Consider the following 16918-nt stretch of genomic DNA (forward strand, 5'->3'; position numbering starts at 1 on the left):
CCATGAGATTTAGTCGTTCACAAAGAGTTTGGTGATTCCCAAGGGCGATTCAGATGATGGAATGGTTATAGAGGAGAATGCAGATGACAATGAGGTTCCTTTTGGGAAGATGATGGAAATTCTCATAAATAAAGGAGTCAAGAAGAAAAGGAACATATTTGCTAATATGGAAATTGATGTTTTGGGTGTGGCACCTACTGTGCAAGGCATGCAACATGGTTCTGCGCCATTATTAGCACAATTTGGTGTTCCAGCTCGACAGAATATCAAATGCATTACAGAATGGATCTACAGTTGATCCTGTCCAAGGAAATTCTTTTAGTTCATTGCAGCAGGGATCAATTGCTCCCATGCAACAAGGTAGTCCAGTATTTTCCTGGAGTTCCATTGCTCAACAAACCAATGCTAGTGGTATGCCAAATGCCTCAATGAATTCATCTCAAAACAATGCAATTGCCAAGCAACCAAGTTCTAATGTAATGCAACAACAACATTTCAAGCAGGAGCAGCAGGATCTGATGTTGAATCCTCAACTAAAGCAACAATTACAACATCATATGCAACAACATTTGCTGCGGCAACAACAAAAGCAGCAACTACTTCAAGCCCAACAACCTCTACAGCAACAGCTACAACATCAACAACAAAAGCAATAGCAAACCTCACAGATGCCTTTTGGAGCACCAACAATTAATCCTCCTGCTTATAGACCTTTGCATGTTGCTGAAGCTCTTGGTGTACCTCTCCATAACTTCACAATGCCATGGACGCCAACTAATGAATTTCCACATCCATTTGCTCAAATGATGTGGATGTGAAGTGGCATGGTGTCGATGATGTTCCCTAGTGTCCAACAATACATTTAAGGCATTGGAATGGAAACGAGCCACGTTCCGATGCCTACTATTCCTAATGCAATTCAACTACCAAGAGTTTCAATCGCTAACCAATTAGTAAACCCAACTTTCAGCTCAAGCCATACCACAACATTCCCCTCCCCAGCCACAAGTTCAATAAATTGTTCAAATTAGTTGTAGAATAATCGTGTTCTTGAATTTTATTCCAGATATCTTAGCATGCATATGATGCCTCCTCATCAGGCAATGAACTTCACTTATTACAGTAGAATCAGTCAGCACAACAATACCTAATAACAATCCCCTCACTTTTACCAAGTTGATGTTAGAGGATCTTCCTCCTGGGCTATCACTTGACACAACTCTAAACTCAAGGACGAGTTCTTTTCAACCTAGGGCAACTGATGCAGGAGGATCTGAGATTTCGTCTTTTCTGTTAGGATTATTTTCGTTTTTTGCATCGTAGGGGTTTGGGTATAATTTTTGTCATTATATTAGGGTTATTTTTGTATTTTTGCATGTTAGGGTTTTTAGGCTATTTAAACATTTGCTTGGGTTGATGTTGGACATTCTCTTTTGTTTTATGAATAAAACTCTTTTCGTTTAAACCTAGAGGCGGCTCCTCTATGTTTATTGAATTCTCTACGTCTTTCTTTGCAATTCCTTTGAAGAAACAAGTCCACAGAATAATTATTATTCTACTTGGCATCACTTGCCCTCAAGTCGCTTGAGTGTTTTTTGATCTAGACTAATTGTGCTCAAGGCCTTCATGCTGCTTCTTTGATTTAGGCTAGCTGCTCTTGAATTGTCTGAGCATCTCCTCGATTTGGGCTACTTGTCCTTGAGGTCTTCTAGCTCTACCTTGATTTGGGCTATCTGCCCTCAAGCTCGAAACCACTTGAATTGAGCTATCTGCTCTCAAGTCCAATCTCACATTATTTGAGCTACTTGCTCTCAAGTGCAATACCATCTAGCATGACTAAACTTGCACAATTGATTCACCAACATGAAATACATACTTAAGTTATATTGCTAAACTGTTAAATAAGATGGTCGAACCTGAGGAACTAATTTCCCAATTTGGCACCTTACGGCTGAGATGTAATTAAAACTCTAGCGGTGCACACTGGGGAAGTTGGTGCAACTCAATTACTTTAGGCCAACACAGAATTAGTATAGGTGTGTAAGATAACATTGTTGCAGGTGGTTCTTGTTAGTGAAAGAAGACATCGAGCCTGTTGACGAGAGTTGGTTGTCTGGAGTTGCTGCAGATGGCAAAAAAATAACTACTGCACCTTTAGGACTTGTCCAGGAGATGGAGCATGACAGGGAAAGAAAAAAAATATTCTCAAAGGAGGCATCAAGGAGGAGGGGGGGGGGGGGGGGGGGGGGGGGGGGGGGTGCTTTGGTTGTGAGGAAGATGAGATGAACAAACAAATCAATTCAGCTTCATAAGAGGAATCATGCGTTATTTGCAGAGGAATTAGGATTGAGATCATTTTTAAAGACTAACCCAAATAAAATTGAAAATAAACTAAAATTATTCAAAGAAAGTAATAATCATATTCCTAAAAGACCCATTCAGACTAGATTTTAAATAAATCAACTCACAAACTATAAAAACAAATAAATTAAATTTATAAAATTATCCTACACTCATAATAACTCCTGATAAGACAATTGCCCAATTTAGATTACCTTAAATAACTTATCCTCTTAATTAAGAGAATTTATCAAAAATAATCTTTGTCAAAATCTAAAATCTTTAAAAATTAAATTCCTAGTTTGCATTAATGTATTTCTTGCCTCATACCTTACCTATCTATGTTCCTTGTTGGTACTATTTTAGTTTCTTGCCTAGTCTGCAATACCAGTATATGATGTAGTCATAGTTATCAGCAATTGCATACCTTTGTCTACTTAGATTGTACTAAGTTTTAATTTCTTATACATATAGATATCACCCTGATAAAAACACAAGCAATCCTGAAGCATCAGAACTTTTCAAGGAAGTTGCATATTCTTACAGTATCCTATCAGATCCAGAGAAAAGAAGACACTATGATTCTGCTGGTTTTGAGGTAATTATCTTTTTCAGTAATGGCCCTAATGATTTCAGTACTAGTGCAGTGTTTAATTAGTTTTAAGTCTCTTATTAAAAACACAAGAGGACAACACCGTAGTTTTGTCCCACATGGGAAGTCATAGTTATTAAATTACCATTAACACGTGGGGTTAAGCATTTTGGGCCAACTTACGTGCCCTTCATTGAAATTATATAGTTGAAAAAGCTTGTGACATTTCAATTTAGTTTAACATGGATATTGTGAGCCAATCTGAGGTGTTTATAAAGTTTAAATGTGTACTGATATAAACTTGGTCTTAAGCATTTTGGTCCGACTATCGAGTTAGTGGACTAGTTCTTTCATCTAGCGTTGAAAGAGTTTATATATTACTTAGCTGTATTACAAATATATGGCAGATGGAACTAGGGAACCAATACCTCGGATATAATATTCAATGACGTATTTTTCCTTTTGCCACATGGATATAACTAAACACAAAGATGTATAGTTGAGTGCCTGTTCCATGTATGTCAATATGGGCAGTTCACAGTTACCCCCACTGGGTTGTGGAAGTTTATTAAAGTTATCAATGCATATGGTGAGAATTGGCTAAAATTGGTTCCCCAAAAACAGATTACCTAGGAAACGACCTGACCTAGCTTGTCCCCCTCATTGATTGGCTGCAGCTTAGGTCCCACACTCATCCACTAGATATCTAACCTTTATTTTCTCTTTTATGTATCTTTATCTTCTCTCTATATATAATTGCATTCTTCTTTAACTACTTTTAGATAAGCTTAGCAGAACTCTTTTTCTTTTTTGCCATCTTCTGTACCTCTGCTGTTTTCCCTTTGCAATCCCTTCCAAATTTATTGTTCTTCCTTATGTCTCTTTATCTGATCCACATCTCACATGCAGAGGAACAGTGTTCTTTTGATGTATGGAACTTTGTAGTGATTAAGCTAATTTAACCTAATTATCTTTTTGTTTCTCTACCCCTCCATTGTTTATCTCTTCTCTCCTTTTCTTATTGTTCTTCCAATTCAAAACTCAGGTGTCTAATTTTAGTTGATTGGCTGGGTTCCTTATGTGGGCCTATTCTACTAAATGACTGTCTTGAAGTCAGCGAACTTCAATTAGGACGTTCATCTAGGTAGGATTTTGCTTATACAAGCCAAGCTTTACCCTACACAGTGTACCTTGAACCACAATATATGGACTTACAAACAGCTATGGGTGACATAGATCCTTGCTGAGTGATTTTGAAATTCTTGCCCTGTGATATCGGATGGTGATGGACTTGATTAGGTAGTCTTATTTTTCTTGGCTGGCATATAAGATCTGTCTTTTTGCATCTAGATTTTGTAACTATTTCATTTTGTTTTGTATTGATATCCTTTTGACCTATTTTCCTTTTGACTACCTGTTCTGCAGCCAGTGGCAAATTTGTTTAAACTTTAAAATGCACCCACATTTAGTCCTTCAAAACACTGACACCTGTGCATTCTTTCATTGGTTTAGGCTTTAGAAAATGAGAACATGAATATGGAGATTGACCTGTCCAACCTTGGAACTGTAAATACAATGTTTGCAGCACTTTTCAGGTGATATTGAAGTATTTTTGGTTTTGTCAGTGTAATATTCTCTCTCTAAGCTTGCATTTCCTTGTCATAGCAAGCTGGGAGTTCCTATTAAAACTACCATTGCTGCTGCTGTTCTTGAAGAAGCTCTAAATGGAACTGTCACAATTAGACCGCTTCCTCTTGGAACATCATCAAATGGCAAGGTACTTTAGTTTGTTACTTCGTTCCTTGTGAATGTAAATTTTTTCTTATTCCTGTTGCTTCTGTTGTAGGTTGATAAACAATGTGCTCACTTTTTTAGTGTTACAATCAATGAGGAACAAGCACAAGTAGGGGTTGTTATCCGAGTAACGTCAGTTGTCCAAAGTAAATTTAAGGTGATGACTAAGGACATTGAATTCTATAAATAACTTGCATTTGTCTATGCTTCATTTCTTTTAGAGTTTTTCTCCTTTTTTCTTGTATGCTTCCATGTCTCTAACTTTCTGTTTTTTTGTTATCAACATAGTTACTTTACTTTGAGCAAGAACCAAATGGTGGTTATGGACTAGCTTTACAGGTGATTATCACTTTTTTATTCTTTTCTGCAGCTTTTTTAAAAACAAAGTAATATGCCAATCATATATTTGCTATGTCAAATATTAAAAGAATTAATGATGAATGCTTATTGATCTTACTTAAGTCATTGAGCTTGTTTTATTGGTTATAAGAAAGGAGGAATTGTAGTAGTTAATTTGCTGTGGACAAAGTAGCTATTCCTTTGATTAGTCATAGACTTGAAGTCCTTAGAATCATTGTCTAAAACTACATGAATACATACATACATACATACATATCTATCTATCTATCTGTCTATATATATATATATATATATAAACATTTTGCCTTTGGTTGTTGAGAAGATAATATTCCTATGCTATTGTATCTGAAATGAACATCACTTAGTGTTAGATGCGATGATATGCAAGGATTTGATGTAATATTTTACTTTGTGAAGCTGCATGTGGTTGTCTTACATGTAAGTTGGTCTATATATTCTAAGTTTTGATTTGTGTTACTGTTGACTTTATGTTGAAATCAACCATATTAAACTCTAATAGCATGGGCCCTCAAGTTGTTTTACCTTTTTTTCGCTCCAAATTCAGTTTTGTCCATATGAGGATTACTTATTTTTTCAAATAATTTGATGTCTATTTGACTTTCATTTTTCATATCTCTTACTGTTTCTATATCTATCATCTATGATTTTTGAAACATCTTCACTATTTTTATTGAGCTTTATGCCCCTTGATATGTTCATTTAAATTAACTCATTGATTTAAGGAAGCAGTAGAGGATTGAGAGAAAAAAGGAGGTGAGACGAGTAAAGAAACTTAAGTTCAATACCTTTGATAATCATCATCTACTACTTTGTATATGACATTGGCAAATTTGAGTGGACACTTGAAATCTCTATTGATCACATGCAAAAATTTATAAATATAGTGGTTTTGGACACTTTTCAACATGCAAAAATTTATAGATATAGTGGTGTTGGACAGTTATATCCACACTTATGATAGATATTCGTACTAGTGACCAATGCATTTATAAGCCCAAGCTATCTAGAAATTTGAATATAGTATTAATTACATGGCCTTTGGTCCTAGACTACCTTTTCTACTCTAGAACTTCCTAAATATTCTTTAGTCATATGCAACCCCTTAATATTCCAACATAATGTTCATTTTCCAAAGTGGTTTTTTTGCTTAAAATGGCTTCAAACTTTATTTCCGTGCCTAAGTTTAATCTTGTTGACATCCTTTTCAAATTAAAGTGATCATCATTCTCTGTCCTGATTGTACAGAATTCGAGTTTGGAGAATTGGATGCTAGATATTTTTTCAGAATAACTGGTGCTAACTGACAATTTTTAAGAGTATCCAACTAGCATTAATATCCATCCATTCAATGTTATTCTAACAAGGAAACATTATGCAAAACTAGTTGAACAATTGACTATATGATTCAATTATATCCACATAACCAATGCAGCGTGGAAAGGATAGTGTTTCGGGCATTTACATTTAGGAGCATTGTTGAAGAGAGAACAGTCATAGATAAATATTCTAACAGTTGCTATGATATTTACTCAGATATTTGAAATTGAAAATTAATATTTTAGTCAAAAGGTAAATCAAACAAATATGTTCAAATCCCAATTTTTTTAGCTTTAACAACATAATGCCATGCTTCCTTACATTTTATCATGCCAATCTGGTTTGCGCAAAGGAACGAGCAGCCATACCACCGATGCTAATTGTCTGAGTTGAATCACTATCAACAATGACTGATCTGTTTTTTTTTAAGAAATTGGAATTTCACAAAGATTAATGAGAACTTTGGTAAAAACTAAAATCCAATGAATATAGTTAGAAATTAGTTGGATTATATTAGAATCTTGATGGAATTCATTGAAATATGATCAAATAAAAAGTGGAGATGAATGAAATTGAGTTAAAATTTAATTAAAGTTAGTTGATTTTGAAAATTTTGACTAATCTAGCCTTCCCTTTAATCCCAACATCATTCTTAGGGAACTCATACAGAAAAGAGAGAGGCTTTGTTTTCCTCTAAAATTGCTTATGTTGCCATAAGTTGAGATCCACCAAAAAGATTATATTAGAATCTTGATGGAATTCATTGAAATATGATCAAATAAAAAGTGGAGATGAATGAAATTAAGTTAAAATTTAATTACAGTTAGTTGATTTTGAAAAACTTGACTAATCTAGCCTTCCCTTTAATCCCAACATCATTCTAAGGGAACTCATACAGAAAAGAGAGAGGCTTTGCTTTCCTCTAAAATTGCTTATGTTGCCATAAGTTGAGATCCACCACAAGATCAAGCATCACTTATTTAACTTTGATATCACTCGTTAGACTCAACCTCTTATTCATCTTTCGCTTGCTCTCTATTGGTCAAGTGAGATTATCATGGATCGAAAGAGGGTATTAGGGATTGACAGAGAACACAATAATCATTGGTCAACAACAATTCTAAAACTGCTATTCCTTTAACCAAAAACTAGTTAGAGATTTGACTAAACCCTATAGAATTAAGTATAAAATAATAACACTTTCATTAATATATATATACATACAATTTACTGTTCTTTAGTAATCTACACTACACATATGATTTTATTAGTTGATATAATCTATTTTTATTATTTATTAATCTTTATACAAATAAATATAACATTGCTTATTTATTGCATCATAAAGTAGATATATAATAGCCATTCTCAAATGTGAAAGTATTTTTTTATACGTTTCTCATTTTCTCATTTTCTTGTCGATCCAATTTCTTCACTGATCGTACCAATCAAATATGACTCATACTTGAATTCTTTGGCTATCCAATCCCAATCGTGATACCAATTTTGACAACTACATAACAGGTGTATTAGAAGTTGTAATGTGACAAAGGAATGATTCAATCCAAATACCCTCGGTAGTCCCCTTTATCAATATCAACTATGGTATGAAAGTTTTCAAACAATTACTTGTATATTTACATCATAGAATTATGCCTCAAAGACTTATAAAGCTGACTTAAATATACTAAAATATATTTAATTCTTAACCTCTCATAAACATAGCATTTACAAAAGTTGTATGCTAAGCATTTGAGCTAATAAGTAATGTAACAACCTCTTAAATTGTAGTTTTTCATCTTACAAAGTAACAATTTATTTTTATGTGGTTGTCTCTCATGAAAGATCAAAGTAGATTCATTTTGCATTGCAATTTGATTATCCAATATATCTTTATTGGTTCAATATGGGTACTATCCAAATCAATCATTAATAGTTTAAGCTAGACAAAGTTCACATTTTGTGAGAACTTAAGCTCTGACAATATGCCCTTTTGCTTTTTTGAGGTATCAAATTCTCTAATAGGGCAAACAACCTAATATAGACTGCTTATTTGTGGGGAGCATGCCTATCTATAAATGTATCTTATAAGCTCAAGACAAACTCCATTACAATATAGAAGATCCTATAACAGGATATTTTTACTATATCCAAGTATCCTTAGAATTGCATCTTAATGGCCATTGGCATGGGACTCGAGAAATCACCCTAGTGGCCATTGGCATGGTGACTTGAGAAATTGGTTGATTAAAATGATATCGTATAAGATGTCATGTCTTATAACATTAAGATATTCAACTTGCCAACCAATGTATAATACTTTCTTGGGTAAGATAGTGACTTTCATCATCATAGTATTAGTTGGCATTTGGATCCATGGTAATGTCTATAGGACTAACACCTAGCATATTAGCTTCTTAAAGCATATTATTATGCACATATTTGCTGCTATATTAATGTCTCCGTTTGAATGAGTAACATCTATACCATTAAAATACTAAATTTCGCTTAAATCCTTGTTTGAAAGTGCTGATAGAGATAAACTGTTAACCTTGTGAAATCTGCAGTATCATCATCTGTAATGATAATGCCATCTACATAAACAATAAGAAGGATACATTTTCTAAACTGAAAATCATGCAAAACACTAGTCTGATATTCTCGAATATTGATCAAATAATATTAAATTTGAGCTGAATTTGACTTACTAAACAATGTTTTAGGAGATTACTTCAATCCTAAATTTCTTTTAATATAGGTGGCCATAATCTCTTTTAGTAACAAAGTCAGGATGTTGTTTCATATATACCTTATCTATCTAAATCACTATGGTGGAAAGCACTTTGTTATATACTTGTAGTAGCCATTGGGATAAAGCTACCAATTTAAGGAAGAGATGGATACAGCCATAGAGCCACAAAAGAAAATGTATCCAAATGATTGACACTACATATTTGTGTGCATACTTTCGCCATTAATTGAGCTTTTAATCACTTAAGCCACCAAGAGACAATATAATAGTAAACATATATTCTCGTTGCCGATGCATGACTGCAGCCTTTACAATATATTTAACACTATGGAAGCTCCTTTGTCATCCTTTTATGGTGGTCTAAAAGGTTAAAGTGCGTTGATTTGCTATCATTGTCGCTAATGATCATTAGTTATAATATTGACCGTATTAGGTTTATGGGGTTATTAGTGGTCTAGTAGTTTCATATCAGTACTTCAAGGTTAGAGTTTTATCATGAGTCTATATGTATACCCATATAATAATTATCATGTGAATACAATAGATTATTCCCTTTTCCCATACTTAATATGGTGCCCCTATGATTAGGTTTTTCAAAAGAGGTATCCAGTGGGCCCCCCCTTTTTTCTCAATTCTCTCTGTTTCTCTCTCTCATGCTTCCTTAATTGCAAACTGAGTTCACCACATGCTAGTTTGTCTCTTTGATGAAACCTGCACCTTTTGCCTGGCACCAAGTCACCATTCCTTTTTCTTTATCCCAATTCGACCTAGTCACCTCCACGGGCTCCACCATTGTTCCATATGATCCAACTACCTCTACTGCTGCATGAATAACCATTTATTCCCTGCATGTGCAACTTCAGGTAGATCCTACATTGGTTACTCCTTGTACGAATTTCCACATTCACAAAAAGATCTTAAGCTGAAGAACCCTTGAAGGGTTTGCCAATCTGATGCCATTGATATCCTAGCATCGTGACTCAATCTCCTTGCTTGGGTTCTATTTCTCTTGTTCTCTAGCTTCTATATCAACAAATGTTGGCAACTTCCATTGCATCTTTTCCTAGTGGAATCCAGAGTGAACCATCTCATGACCTCGAGCATTGCCCTTGATGTGCATCTTCTTCCTCATGCATCAATCAGTCCAGTTGATGTATACCTAGTTCCAGATATATGCTAGATTCAGCAAATTGTAGCCATCTACTGGTCCTTCCACTTTCAACTGACAATGAACATTTTTTTCTCATCTAGATTTGCCTTTTCCTTTTCACTTAGATATGTTTTCGTTCATTTTCCACATTCCTTTTCACCTGACTGCCTCGGAGAGGGCCTCGACACATATTCTAAAGGCTTCTTTGCTGATATATTTCTTCTTGCTTGTTTAAATCCCAGCTTGTTTTGTTCTTCTTGCATCATATCTTATTCTACTTGCTCGATATATGTTGTCTAAAAGTCAATGAAGACCAAAACAGAAAAATATTCTTTCTCTGATGCTAAGTCCAGTGAAGTATCAAGTTATGATATCTATCTCTCTAGAACTCTTGAGTGTTTTGCTTTTCCTGCAGGTTATTGCATGCTGATGTAATTGCTGCTTCAAGAAGAAGCTCATTCAAGAGTTTACTTTCTGATCATCTTTCCTCTCTTTCTCCTCTCTTTATTGCATATGGATTTGACAACAAAAACCTAATTGGTTATGTGCTGATTTAAGCTTATGCTTTGTTAAGTCTAGTTATGTTTTGCTTATGTGTGAGTATTATATTTATGTTCCTTTGTGTTGTTGTATATAGTTATATTTTGTTCATGATAGCTATTCTTGTTTATGCAATAAGATCGACACAGTATTTAATATAGCTTTTCAAGTTTAAGATAATTATTCTAGTTAATGCTCCAGATTAAGGGTGTGTATGTGTTTGAAGTATAGATTTTTAGTTTTTGGTGGTTTAGTGGTTTGTCTCACATTAACTTCTAGAGTAGGATTTTTTTCAGGAGCCTATTTATATCTCAATATAATGTTTGATTAATGCAATAAGATTATTGCCTTTCTCTAAACTTGTATATATTAAATGCAGCTTTTGAACTTCTGAGACAAGCAAACAGAACACAATAACTAACCTAACTTGAATGCTATTCACCTAGTGGAATCAACATGGTTTAAAGAAACATCTCGTGTTAGTCGACATGGGAAACAACTCATTACATTGGTTATCTAGAATAAGAAATTGGAATGGAGTCTTTTTTGTGTGGTGCTCATCATTTGGATCATCTTGAGGTGTGTGTCTTCTTCCTCCATGAGAGAAAACGTGAGGAGGAATGATACAGGCATCTTCCTTTGTTATCACCCTCTATGCATCTTTTTCCTCCAATGCAGCTTCGTCCCTCATCTATGAAACATGAAAGGAACCCTCATTGCATCTTTCTGCAGTGAAAGATGAGCCCTTACGAATTTCTTTCAAAATAGCAGGATCTTGAGACTACTTACTCTGGCATTTCTTTTTCTTCTGGATTCCTCTCTCCTCTTCCTAATCAGTAGAGTTGTTGTCACACTCTCTGACATGGATTGAAACTTCAAGCCTTGGGAAATAGTATTCTTTTTTCCATAAGAACATTGTATTGTAGCCATAATTTTGTTGATGGATAAGTTAGGACGTTTTGTCTTCTCATTAACATTGTTATCATGCCCTCATAGATAAGTTGCTAGTACATTCAATTTGAACGTTAATCACATCTTATAAGTGTCGTACACCATGACAATATGCTGAATGCTTATATTTTTTATATTTCTTATTAGGTCATGATCATGGTAGTCAAAATTTAGCATCTTATAATCCTACTATCCATATTGACCAAAATAATTTAGAAGTTTGAATTGGGCTAGGATCTTACTAAACTACAATTCCATCTTTGCTTACTGTGCCTAGCATAGCATCTCTGTCCCAAGAATCTTGATTAAAATATATTCACATTCAATAGTGATCTACACTTACTAAAGTGTTTTATCATTTTAAAAGTTTTCAATTACATAAGATTGTATTTTACTGCTAAGTAGAGAATCCTGTTTAATTATTATTGTTATTATTATTCATCTCTAACTATCATTATTTTTATCATCTTATTATTATTAATCTTATAAAAATTGCTTCTTGATATTAAAGATGGAATACCTTAGAATTTAGTATATTTTAAATATATTTACTATATCAATAATTTTTTTTTTTTTTTCTGATATTCGTGATATTGGAATGATAGCATTTAAAATGTTCATATCACAACTATATATTAAAACTTCTATGGACCACTTTCATTCCTTTAGGTAGGAGATCGATCCTAACAAGAGCTTATTCTTTGGGTCGTCATAGATTACTTCTGCTTTAGTGAGATGATGTTATAACTTTTATTTGAAATAGATCTATCTACCTTTATGCTGCACTGATTGCCTTTCTCCAGGGTTATATAATTTCAGTTTTCTGTATCACCAGGAAGATAGCGAAAAGACTGGAAAGGTAACATCTGCAGGAATGTACTTTCTACATTTTCAAGTTTATAGGATGGATTCAACAGTCAATGCTGTGAGTTAACTCTTTCATTCCTAAGAAAATGATTCATGATTAATTATGATAAATGACAGTAGATGCATTCCAAACCGTTTGAATGTTTGATCTTTTTTGTATAGTTAGCAATGGCCAAAGATCCAGAGGCTGCTTTTTTTAAAAGGTTGGAAGGTCTTCAACCTTGTGAAGTATCTGAACTAAAACCTGGAACCCACATATTTGCTGTTTATGGTTTGGATTGCTATTTGTTCTTATTTGTATGTATGTTTACCTGACTATGTTTTCCTTCGGGTATTTGACCTGACTTGTTCTTTCAGGTGATAATTTTTTCAAATCTGCTAGCTATACAATTGAAGCTATCTGTGCTGCATCATATAAAGATACCACTGAGAAGCTTAAAGAGATTGAGGCTCAAATTTTAGCAAAAAGAAATGATCTGCGCCAGTTTGAAGTAGAGTACAGAAAAGTAGGACTTTTTTATTTATCCATGACTACAAAGGTAACTTGTGATCAACTTTAACATTCTGCTTGTTGTGCAGGCACTCGCACGCTTTCAGGAAGTGACAAGCAAATACAACGAAGAAAAGCAATCTGTATGTATCTTTTGTTAATGCATAATGTTTTGTACTGGTTTCTACCTAAATAGTTTTTGGTTCTTGGCCTATGTATCTTTTTTAGAGACTATTTGAAGAGCACACTTCATATATTCTTTATGTCAACTATGATTTCTGTTTTTGCCAAATCGAGCACATTTTTTCAGTATGTTTTTTATGTTTCATTGTTACAGCTTTGGTACATTGTTGTTGTTATGGACATAAATGTTAATGTCATCTATATTTGGGATGTCTTTGTAATTGATAAATAATAGATATTGGTAGCATGGTTTAAAATTTCATGTCATACAAGACAGTATGATCAAAAGTACCATTGTAGTAAATCAATGAAACTTGATATAAATTTGCATGAGTGATCTCTCATGTCGTCTATGCATAAGTGTGCCAATGAGGATTGTATAATGTCGACACTCATCACTAAGTAAGATACGCAGTAAGGTTTGGCACACCTTAACACATGTCCAAATGAATTTAAATAATATTTGTTATTTTTTATAATTTGTTTCTCTGATATTTTTCTAATTGCTATTTTTTGTTTTCTAAAAGTAGTAAGGTAATTGGAAGAAGATTATAAAAGTAAACCTTATATGAATTCATTTTGACATTCATTGAGGTTAAAATAATTTTTAATATAATCTTATTAATAAGTAGAAAAATTAATGTGAAAGAGGGGTAAATGAGTAAAATTCATCTTGACAACTATAACACATGCCAAAGCATGTTGGGTATTTTATAGTACATTAAAATTTTAATTCAATCAATTAATTGATTGTCTAATTGCTGAGGCTTTATTTTTAGAAGCTAATAAACTATTGAAAGAGGAGTAAGGAGTTAAGGCATCTAAATTCTTCTAAGCATGCTTCAGTATTTGCTCAAGTGCACTCAATGGTAACATCATATGATGCTAAAGTTATACCCTTCCATGCCTGGATTTATGCTCTAGCATTGAATGATATTTTAAATTTTGGTTGAGATCTTTATTATATTTTGTAACTTATTATTCTATTATTTGAATGTAAATAGCTTAGTTACTGAAGACTTATCTTTAAAAGAAAGAAGTGAAGTCAAACATGTTTAAGGATGAAATGGATAAGGAATAGCTATTCATGACATAAAGTAAGGAATAGTTATACTTTATTGTTTTGACCAAATACTATAGATAGTCAAGCCACCGGTCAACAAACGGGCTGACGTGTACGCTCTCCAGAGATCGGCGTTGGGTAGGATGAAAGAACTTGAAAAACACTCCAAAAAGATTAAAATAACGTTAGGGAGGGATCTCGACAGGCTACTTCGACGATCAAGTTAGGATTTTTCGCAAGAGAAGTGGCTAAGGAAAATTAGAGTTTGTGTGTGCGCGTACTTGTGCCCATGGTGGTGGCCAACTTTTTAAAGAGCTATCAATGTGCTAGTTCTTCGAAATGTGTGCATCCGTTTATGGTCTGTTCCAAGATACATGTTACCGTTTATGGCATGTTCCGAAATATCTACCTCCGTTTATGGTATGTTCCGAAATATCGACTTCTACCATCCATGTCATCGGGAAGAAATGGTTCACTGAATGAAGTGGTTATGTTGCCTCTTAACCAGGGGCAGATGAGGAAATGAGGTCGATGTTGAGTGGTCTCGAGGGTGAGGGACGAAGTCTGCGGCTGAGGCCAAGTTGGAGATGAAGTTGGCGCTCGAGGCCAAGGCCAAGCTAGGGATGAGGTCGGCGCCCGAGGCCGAGCTAGGGATGCGGTCGACACCCAAGGCCGAGCTAGGGATGAGGTCGACACCCAAGGTCGAGTTGGAGATGAAGTCAGCGGCGCCCAAAGCCGAGTTGGGGATAAGGTCGACACCTCAGATCAAGTTAGAGATGAGGTCAACTCCCGAAGCCGAGTTGGAGATGAAGTTGGCGCTCGAGACTGAGTTAGGGGTGATCGATTTGTTTCGGGACAAATCCAGCTCCTTGGGATTTGTGCGCCAAACTGGTTTGACCAGACTCGAGTCCCCTCTGGGCTTAACCTGCTACCCTTCAAACATGTCTAACCCACCTTGACTTTGAGTGACAGCTCAACACAATTCTGGACCCCACGGGCCACATGGCAGTTGCGGGCTTCCGCTATATCATTTATAAATTGGGGATTAAAATTTTGTGGGAATTAATATTCAATTTAATTTTTGCAACAAAACATTGGAATGTTCATTCTATAGGAATTTATAGGGAATAGAATTACACTTTTCGTGAACCAAAAGCACACTATGGTTACACATAGTGTATGCAGAGTAGAAAACAGAATTATCAGAGAGCACCTGAGATGTGAAGTTTCTTGAACATGGATTTTTGAAGCTTCTGCATAGACTTTGCGTCCCTTGTGGATTGAATCTCATGTTTCAGATGAAGACAATAAATCTTAATGTCCTCCAAGTTCCAAATCTTAGTTATTTTCATTATTATGCACAAGGTGCATTGGTTATAGAAATTGAGAGTTACTATGTCGCCTCACCTGGTTGCTTGAACATGGATTTTAGAAGTTGCTTTGCCTCATGGATTTGATCTCAAAGTCAAGTCAGGCGAAGGTAATCAAGAGGACAAATTGAAGTTAGTTTTATAATTAATCAGTTACTTCCTAAGTTGTAATCCCTATAGGCTCTAACGCCGACTAATCTTATGAATGCTTCTGGGTATCACTAAGTGTTGCTTGTGATGCAAGGCAAAAGCCCTTCACTTCACGATCAGTTTGTAATAGAACTAGCCTCCTTCACTTATTCTTTGTTTTTTCCTTTTTATTCCCCCAACCCTCTTTCTGTATATTTTCTCGCAATGTCCTATGTATAAATTGACAAAAAAACATTTGCTTCAGAATTTCACTGGTTTCATGTATATATATTTCTCCAGGTTGATGAGTTGCTGAAACAAAGAGACACTATACAATCCTCTTTTACAACTGTGCGAACTTTGGTCACTTCCAGTGGGGTTACTAGTAGCAGCAGCAAAATTCCAACCGAGGATGACAGATCAGATAGCCCGGTAGAGAATGCAAATTCTGATGGGAAAGAGAAGTCAAGTAAGAAGAAATGGTTCAACCTCAATCTTAACCGTTCTGATAAAAAGGATTGAGTGGTACAGAGTGTATTCTTTTGTAAATGTGGGAAATTTTATGGTTTGCTTGAATATGCAACACTGGCCTCATGCAAGTCTGTAGAGAGGGTAAAAGTCAATTCAGCCATCAGTTAGCCTTTTTCACAGGGCTCCCAAAGTTTTACTAGTTTTCACTCCAATGCATTAGCTTTATAAACCTACCCATGGGCTTTAGGTTTCTCAAGAAAATGATAGATTCAAGCCATTGAACAAATCGATCAGCGGTTGTGACCTTCCTTCTATATTTTTATTACTGTTTGTTGGATGTTATGTATATGGTTTTAAGTTGGTAGATGTACTCGATGAATGATCAACCCACCCAAGTTTTGACGGCCTGAACTACTGGCTCAAGGGTCGGTCACAAACATGATTTTTATTTTGAAACTAGAGAGATTTAACTGAAGGTACGAAGCATGGCAGTAGTTGCAACATTATGAAAAGTTCAATATATCAAGA

The 16918-nt window shown here is 34.8% G+C and overlaps 1 protein-coding gene across 1 annotated transcript; it reads left to right on the plus strand.

The window, feature by feature from the left end:
* The first annotated feature begins 2660 nt into the window (after positions 1-2660).
* Positions 2661-16704, plus strand: LOC141846145 (chaperone protein dnaJ 15-like). The gene is made up of 10 exons (XM_074734140.1): positions 2661-2938; positions 4445-4527; positions 4598-4709; positions 4779-4883; positions 5015-5065; positions 12653-12742; positions 12847-12955; positions 13042-13190; positions 13264-13317; positions 16220-16704. The coding sequence occupies exons 2-10, from the start codon at positions 4463-4465 to the stop codon at positions 16439-16441; spliced, it is 957 nt and encodes a 318-aa protein (XP_074590241.1). The 5' UTR covers positions 2661-2938; positions 4445-4462; the 3' UTR covers positions 16442-16704.
* The last annotated feature ends 214 nt before the right edge of the window (positions 16705-16918 follow it).

Source organism: Curcuma longa, chromosome 15, assembly GCF_044706935.1.
Source record: "Curcuma longa cultivar G26 ecotype Majalengka, Jawa Barat chromosome 15, ITB_CL_G26_1.1, whole genome shotgun sequence".
NCBI lineage: Eukaryota > Viridiplantae > Streptophyta > Magnoliopsida > Zingiberales > Zingiberaceae > Curcuma > Curcuma longa.